Source organism: Mastigoproctus giganteus, chromosome 9 (assembly GCF_048544385.1).
Source record: "Mastigoproctus giganteus isolate SK-2022 chromosome 9, ASM4854438v1, whole genome shotgun sequence".
Lineage (NCBI taxonomy): Eukaryota > Metazoa > Arthropoda > Arachnida > Uropygi > Thelyphonidae > Mastigoproctus > Mastigoproctus giganteus.
Genome location: NC_143583.1, coordinates 64,587,813 through 64,596,926, shown reverse-complemented (window position 1 = coordinate 64,596,926; position 9,114 = coordinate 64,587,813). Strand labels below are relative to the sequence as shown.

Here is a 9,114-nt window from a genome sequence, read left to right as displayed (position 1 = left end):
GGTGTCGAGAACCATATCGTTGAGGCATACAATGGAATTGGGGTTATGGAACGGAGAATATAGTTAGTGATAAGTTGTGGGTTATTGAAGTTGGAGATCTCCTGTTTCACTGCCCATATAGCAGCATACGTTTTTTTTTTTTTTTTTTTTTTTTCCCGAGTGGCATTAAAATGAGGCAAGAACGTAAGGTCTTGGTCCCAGGTGAGGCCAAAATGTTTATGCTGGGTGACTTTTTCAACTAGGGAGATGTCAATCATGATGTTCACATCGTTTATATTTCTCTTTTTGGTCGTAGTAAGTTTAGCAGGTTTTTCGTTGTTAATCGAGAGCCGAATCGCGTTAAAGTAATTTTCAAATTGATGTAACTGTCGGTTGGCGATCACTGTGGTAGGCTGGAGAGACTGGTGGCATTTTGTAACAACAAAGAACTTTATATCATCGGCATACGAAGGTGTAAAGTTAGCATGATTTGCAAGGAATGGTTCTAACGATGCGGAAAAGAGGACGGCAGAGAGAATACCCCCTTGATGGAGCAGATAATTTGATGATGATGATGGTTATGATCTCTTATCCATAGGGTCCTGGTCTGTAAGAGCTTCTTAAGAAGATCTAATAGATGACTAGAGATTTTGAAGTAATCGCCCAGTATGGCACATCGTGCATGGATGGACAGATTGTCAAAAGCTGCCTTGATGTCGAGAAACACAATATCGAGTTGTTCTTTGTTGCTTAATGTATGTTCTACTCTGAAAAGTGTATCCATGAGGTTGGTGATAGTGGATCGTCCAGGTAGAATACTATGGAGGTATGGAGGGTTGTGGCCAAACATATAATGGGTGAGAACAGGAAGTATGGCTTTTTCCATGATTTTGAGAAAGGTGCATCCTACAGCAATTGATCTGTAATCGTTGGGCGTTTTTGGATTAGACTTCTTTGGGACAGGAGAAACAATATATGTTCCAGATGGAATGGTATGCTCCTGTTGCGAGGATGGAGTTGTATGCATCAAGCAGAAGGTCGATGATGTCTGTACTGCATAATTTGATCATAAAAACAGGGAATCCATCAGGGCCAGTGGTGGACTTGTTGGGAAGACTATTGATGACTTCAATCAGGCGTTCCTTGGGAGATGGCTATTTTGTCCAATGGTGTTTGGTTTGATGGTGGATTATGTTGTTATTTTGGTTTTTAGGAGCATTAGCAACTAAGGCCATATTGCTCCGGGGATATGCAGTGGTCATTCCCTGACCTTTCCGCATCCTCCGTATTTGGTGGTCACGGGCTCGAACCCCGGTCTCAAAGAAGCGTGTACTATGCACTGCCGCTCCTGCCCACCTGGATACGGAGGCGCAGATGGTGGATTAATCCTTATTAAGGGGATGGGGGAAGGCAGGGATTTGGTTTCGAGTTACTTGATCCACTCGAGGAAGACGTCGGTCATCATGGGGAACCGTTGGTTCTTGTTGGTGTAGATTATTTTCCCTAGTTTCATTCTAAAGGAGATCCAATCATTCTGTGCTTTTCTCCGTATGCGTAGGAAATGTGCTCTGTGTTTTTTTATAGAGCTGGTAGTGGGCTGGGTCTTGTGTCTTTTTACATTTCCGGTATAGTTTCTGTTTCTTGATGAAGGCGCATTTCGCGTCACTGGTGAACCAGATCTTGGTCCTGGCGGACAAGCGGACGGATTTGGAAGCCCCTTCACTGGCGATGTCTTTTAACAAGTCAGCTAAATTGGTGAGCGTTCGATCAGGATGGCTAGCGACGATTTGGTTCCAGTCTGTAGCTCTTAATGTTTGTATGATGATATCTGGTTTTATATCCTTTATTGAGAAGATCCTCAGTTGTGTTTCTTTATGGCTATATTGTCCTAGTTGTTGGGTACAGCAAAGGTTTTCGCAATCAAAGGCAATTGGAAGATGATCCGATGTGAACTTAAATCTGACGTTGTGAGAGTGGGATTGTCGAGGTTATGGAAGAGAAGGTCGAGGTTTTGACGTCTTGTAGGTCGCGTATGCGTCAGAGAGAGAGAGAGGCCTAGAGATGAGAAGGAGCGTACGAGATCACTCATAGCCACATCATGCCTTGGGGAGGGCATGTTGTGAAGTCTCCTAAAACGAAAGTGTACGTGTGAGGCTTGAAGTGTGTCCAAAAGGTATAAAAACTGGACTGTCGATGATTGAAAGTGGTATGGCACATCCAAACTTGGCCTATACTCTATTAATGTCAGGCACCGAGTTCACTGGAGAAGCCATGAAGCATTTCATCCAGACTGTTTGCAAGGTGTACAATTTCAGTTGTGGATCACTAATGCGTTGGAGATATTTTGACTATCATGAACTGAGTATCCTACTCGAAATACCAACGAGGATGAAGCAGGCTATTTAGATACTCATTCTGGATGATGTTGCGCCTTTTGCTCATGAGTGTCCTTAAGACACTCGTGATTTTGATACTCCTATATTCCAGGATATCAACTGTCCGGTTCATAGGGCCTCTGCTGTTTTAAACTCTAACGCGGTGGAATGTTAGAGTATTTAAATTGGCCAGCCAAGTTGCAAATTTAAATCCTACAGAGAACGTACGAGACTATAATGAACGAAGGTGAAAGCACAACAACAGCATCTACGAATCACAAATCAATTATGAGATCAATTGTTTTAGAACGGCATAAAATTGTTGATAAAAATTACTTAAGGGGTGTTGCTGAATCCCTACCAATAAGAATTCATGAAATGATTCGCACTAAACGAGGGGTTTACATATTATTAATTACGCAGATTATTAATTTTTTGTTAGGTGCGTGATGTATTAAAAATGAAACGGGGTCCCTGAAATTATAGTCTGGAGTGAGGAATACATATTAGTCAGACACTGATTATGAACAGAGAAAGAAATTAGTAACAAAGAACAGCCCAAAATGAGTGTTAAAATGAAAGATAACAGTATTCTTTCTTATCAAAGAAAGACGCAAAATAATCAACCCTGCATTTTTAAGAGAAAACGCACAGACCGTAAACGTTCCTTATGGAGAGAAGCTAACACACCGTTATTAAAGAAATAAAGTACAGTTTAAGGAGTGTTAGCTCAAGATGTTCTTTCTACTTCTATTTCAACTGGAGGGTTTCCTGCTGGGTTTCACCACACACGTTAAGGAGTTTCTTTATGACGCACCACAGAAACCACGCGTGTTCCCCGAACACCAGGCCGTTTTACTTGTCATTATGAGAGCGATGAGGTCCTGACTCTTTGCCGTATAACAGCTGCCTAACCTTGGTCATCTGGCGGCTAGTCCGTAAGCAGTTCTGTGACCCCTACCTAGTAAAAGATAGCCATTCCGAATAGACGCTTGCCTCCTGCTGAGAAAACTCCCTCACTTACAAAACAGGTTCCGCTGCACGTTAAGCCCCTTTTCACAGACACAACCTAATAGGTAAATGCATTTACATCAATGTCGTGTTCAGAAATATGGCTGACACCACGTGAAACAGTTAGTGAAAGAAACACATTGGAGCCAAAATTCAACAGGTAGGTGGTGCTTAAACATGTCTGTGCATCTATGTATAATAACTAAAGTCCAAACTTAAAACTTACTTTGAGGATGAGAGAGAAAGAGAGAGAAGAAATGAAAGTGTTTTAAACTGTTTTATTTGTATTAAAACTCCCTAATATGTGACAGGTAGCAATCTAAAAAACAAAATAAGGAAAATGTGGTTGTTTAGACTGAGCATTAAGGCATATAATTAAGGTGTCTGTATATATATTTTCTGTTTTATACTCCGGGACAACACATGGTCAAAGGAGTTCACAAGATAGACGGAATACAAGAAACAGCACCGTATTTAGCAGTCAATGGCTTGAACCCCGGTCACTCAAAGCATGTGTATTTACGTACTCTGGCTTGACCACTCGGCTACAGTGCCTCATGTCTGCAAATTATATGCATTATTTATACGTTTGTGTGGTGAAAAACCATTCACTTCTCACCAAAACCGATTAACTTGGCCAAGATGTGAAACGCTAGTTAAGACTGTTAAGTTCACTCTGTCGAGATGAGTTTCGAACCCAGTTCCTTTCCACACTGTATAGAAGATCAGCTTTGGCGAGTGCTGTGATTTCCGATCTAATAGGGATAGATTTATGAGATATCAATAATTATGTTGATAAGCTTTATCATTAAGACTGAAAGCACTGAAAGGTGTTATGGACTAAGTGACTCTTAGAATTCTTAATAAATCTCAAAATACTCCCATGGTCTGTATGTACTAACTTTCTACGAAATCGCGTAGTTGGTACATTAACTTTTACTAATACAGTATCAGCTTCTTGGATAATTTTCTGTACTCATGAGCCCTCACGGTAGCACAGTTCGTGGAATCGTCCTCCTCCCCCCCACACCGGCTGAAAAAGACCTAAGTTCGAATCCCATTAATGACGTAAGGAATTTTTATGGGCCTTTTTCACAACTTGGCTAAGTAAGTTGGTCTTAGGGACAGGTAGCATGGTTTTTTTATCCCGAAACTCGAGTTTTTCATCAAGCAAACAGTCAAATCGACTAAAGAACACACGCAATTCAAAGACAAAATATATAAGGCGCAATGTGGCCTAAGTTGCTGATGCTCTAAATCCCTATAACAACAACAACAACTGTACTCATGAGGCCTGGCTAAACCTTTTGTTAATCATGTTCTGCTTTTCCTGTCGATCGATCCCGTCAATTCAACTTTGCAAAAGATCTGATAACCATCATACACGACAGTGTAGACCTGTTAGATATCATCTAACACGTACATCACACTGAATAACTCAAGAATTTACTGAAAAACTATGGTAGTTCATGTAATAAGAATAAAACTTATCAAACAAAATAGTAGTTGCTGTTTCATAGAATTTTAGGAACACCCTGCAAGGTGTTTCCAAAATAGATTTCAGAATCTGTTAAAAAAAAGTACTTATTAGAATACAAATAGAAATTATATATAACCAACTTTTATATAAAACTTCACTCGTTTATAAATAAACGAATGAAGATATTACTGGTATTTTTAATTTATAAATATTAGAAAAATAAAATTTAATATTCACAATACTACTCCACTTTGCTATACCATAGCCAGATGGCTCCAGCAACATCCCAAGTTCCCCGATTCAAAATTGTAACACTCGTTAACAGTCTCCAAAATTCGTGGAAACCCTAAAGACTAAGGTGGGGGCTGAGCTTGGCTGAATTACGAGAAAAAAAATTATTTATGTATTTATACAAAAAGAGATGCCGTATAAACGTCTATTTATTAATTCCAAAGGCAGTTCTTCAGCCAGGCTGCTATTTCAGATATAAGTACAGTGGTGTTATATATCTCGTATGCTATGTGATTTGTTTCTTGTATATACACTCAAGAAAAACCGTTTTACTGGATCTGTAAAAATAAATACATAAAATGTAAATTGCTATAGAGACATGGAATGCGGTGTGTATTCATCAGTGTGGTCTCTGGATCCATAAAAGTTTTACTAGATAGTCATGAACGTGCTTCACAGCTATCCTCACTGGAGGTTACAGAAGAAAGCACAGCAAGCCATACGAAAAATGTTGTTCCAGTTATTTTTTGGCACATCACGTTTTTGCCTTTAGAAAAGATGCTTAAAGTGTTTCAGAGTTAGGCGGCCTGTCTTATACATATTTAATGGTTTTCTTGCAGAATTGACCAGACTTGGGACACTTGAACCTCGTACTTGATATACATCATTCTATCTTCATGTACGGAAGAGAGAGCGCCCTGAGTAGGAGATAGGAAAAATTATGGGAATGCAGTTTAGAATGATTTTATTTTTTAACAACAGAATTTTCCATCATAAAATCCTCAAGACATCAGACACGAATGGAATTTCACGCTCGAAATGTTTTGTCACAAAACTTTATCCGGTCTGTTTTTCTTGGTTGAATATATTTATACCGACTAGTGCAGCATGAGAAGAACGTATGAATAGATTTCAAGCATGAAAAAAAAAAGATGGAATGTGTCGAAGGTATGGAAGGCTAGATGGTACATTGAAACAAAAAATAAACATTAAGGAAAATGATAATTGTTTACTTCGATATGCTAATTAGGTTTAAAATTATAATAGACAAAGGAAGGTCAAGTGAAATTGGACGAAGAGGCACAGTACGAAAAGTGATATTTATTTGTAAATGCTCTCATGGGATTAATGAATTTATAGGGTTCATGTCCATAGAAAACGTTTGGTAGGGTAAAAAATTGTTCCTTATCCGCACCCTCGTTTTCACCTTTGGACTCTAAAATGTTGGAAGTAGCAAGGCGAGACCTGGAGTGCACATGCCAAGATTTTGGCACTTATCACCCAAATTTCTGAGTGTAACAACACCGGTTGCGGGGACCAACGTTATTGTGAACAAGAATCCAAACAATTCAACAAATTGCACATATTAGTGTCTGACAGTAACTTTGCACATCGACTCTTTCACTCATTTATTGCTTTGCAACCTCTAAGGAGGTTAAAGAACCCAAAAGATAACTGAATTGCCATTGGTTTAACTTGGCTGATGAGACCAAGTATTATTTTGTCTACCAGAGTCTTTCTCTGCATAATGCTTAAAAGACTGGTGACACAAGGTGGGTAGGGAGATGTAATGTATTATTCAGCTTGGAGAATAGTTTAAATAAATGTAATAATTGTTATCTTGGCCCATGTAAAATTCCAGCTTATATAGAATTTTTTGAAGAACTTTTATTTTATTCCTTTTAAGTCTATTTGTTTATTTTATAATTTTTTTTAATTTATTACTATCTTAAATACTTGAAATACATTGGTTCAAAAAGTTAAGGAGCAAACACAAGAATGTGAATACATACTTAAATATATTCACTATCTTAAACTAAGAATTAACTATTCGTCATTTATGTTTTCATAGAATCTCTAAGTTAAACAAGTCCTTGTGGGTAGCACAGTTGATAGGATCACCGTCCTCCCACACCGGGTGGAAAAAACCAGAGTTCGGGTTCCGTCGATGACGAGAGGAATTGGAGGAATTTTTATGGGCTTTTTCATAACGTGGTTGAGTTAGTTAGTCTCGGGCAAGAATAGCATGGTTTTTCTCCCGTAAATTCGGGTTTTACGTCCAGCAAACAGAAAATCGATCTCAGAACACACACGCAATTTACAGACAGTATACACGGAGCGATATGGCTTTATTTGCTGATTCTCCTAAAACCAATAACAATAACTTAAAGTCATACAAAACTTGTTACAATGGGCAATTCAAGCAATAATAATATTAAAACGGAGAGTTTTTAGAACGTTAAGTATTTTGAGTTTAATTCACAGATAATAGAACCAGTTCCAAAACACTCAAACTGTCCCTGAAAGACCTGTTCGAGGCAGTCACATCCACGCAAGACGACAGTCTTAGCACAACACGCTGCTTTGCTTCGGAACTAGTGATCTTTGGGAAGGCTTACATTCAAAAAATTCTTGGGTCAGAAATGATACTTCCAACACTAATTCACTCATCGTTCTGAATATGAGGAATCAATGCAGCGCCTAAAGTTTAGTTATTAATAAATTTATTTACGTTTCCGTGTTTGTCCCTTACTTTTGGACATTAGTGTATATTAATGCAGTAGTCATTATCTTTGTTTAGTTACTATCTTTAAACGAGTTTTTAACTTTATTCGGCACTTTTCCCTGACAGTCATGTTGAAACAACAATAAATTAATGAACAGTTCCATCCCTACTTTGTATGGGATTATCGTAAATTTAGGAATCGCCTCATGTAGATTATTCCTCAACACTTATACCTGTATTAGTTTATACCTGCATATTGTTCATAATTACGAAGACCGCTCTGTGGTCCTCGTAGCTACTTTTAAGACCTGTTGGTCCATCACATCACGTTTCTTCAAAAATCACGAAAAAAAAATTCGATTTTTGAAATTTTTTTATTAATTTTGGCAGAATCTGTGCACTGAAATTATAAAAAAAAAATGCTACTTTTAGCAGACTTATATTTAAATTCATATTCAAAATACTATTAAAAATGGCAGTGTGGTAAAAGGTCCACTAAAATTCATTTATGATGGGTCAAATTTTCGTTTCTTTTTTCCTTGCTTCAACTTTATAGTCCTTCTTCAACAACCAGCAATAGTCAACCATCGTGTTGACATTCCTCCTTCCCTGATACCACGTCGCCATATCTTTAATGTCCTGGTGAAATCTCCCACCCTGTTCTTCACTAATCTTCCTAGATTTTCTGGGAGGTAGTCGATGTGGAGGTGTAAAAAATGTACCTTGACACTCATGTTGCAGCCCAGCTTTTTGAAGTTTCCAACATATTTTCAACTACACCCTTGTAGTCTGGATCCTCGTTGTTCCTTAAGGACACCCAGACAACAAACAAACAAGTCTACAGACAACAGACCTAAAGCAAATCCATGCTCGTTTTTCCTTTTTTATCCATATTGGGAAAACTTTATTTATAGTTTCCCCAAATATCGTTCCTTCGTCAGTTTGCGAATCTGAAGTCCAGGGTGATCGATAGGAATTTTGTAAAATGAAAGTTGAAGCAGGGACCTTCCTAAGGTAAATCTTTCGCAAACTGTTTCATTAAACCAGGTTTGACGTATACGGGTGAAACGAGGACAGTTTGGGGGTCTACCAGTGGTATATGAATAGGGAACAAACTGCCCCATGTTTGGCCAGATATTGACATTCCAGTGCTTATTCCTTTGCTCGACTGTCCCACTCACACAAAAAGCAAATACGAAAACCAACTGTACAATACCTGCAGTACGTTGAATCGCCATAGCCTTAGTTTCCATTGACCTGTTCTAAACAAACAACTAAGATGTTTCATAAAACAAAAATGATCATGAAGTATTCTCTATTTTATTATAAAATAAGCAATCTTATTTAAAATACAACGATCATCAGATATTTATAAAAGATTTTTATTTCTGAAGATTTCTCCATACAAGCAAACTGCTTTATGATGGTCTACTTTTATATTGGTTCTATATAGAAACCATGATAACAACAGTTGTGTTATTTTAGACGTATATTTCTACTTTAGAAGAGCCTCGGAGTTGAAATCGGTTTAC

The 9,114-nt window shown here is 38.1% G+C and overlaps 1 protein-coding gene across 1 annotated transcript; it reads right to left on the bottom strand.

The window, feature by feature from the left end:
- Positions 1–484: 484 nt before the first annotated feature.
- On the bottom strand, positions 485–1,006 carry LOC150080294 (uncharacterized). Its single transcript, XM_090380680.1, has one exon. It carries the CDS (start codon positions 1,004–1,006, stop codon positions 485–487), a length of 522 nt encoding a protein of 173 aa, XP_090236806.1.
- Positions 1,007–9,114: the final 8,108 nt, after the last annotated feature.

Bases quoted from the DNA above. Each gene is read 5' to 3' on its own strand.
- LOC150080294 (XM_090380680.1), bottom strand. From the start codon at position 1,006: ATGCATACAACTCCATCCTCGCAACAGGAGCATACCATTCCATCTGGA.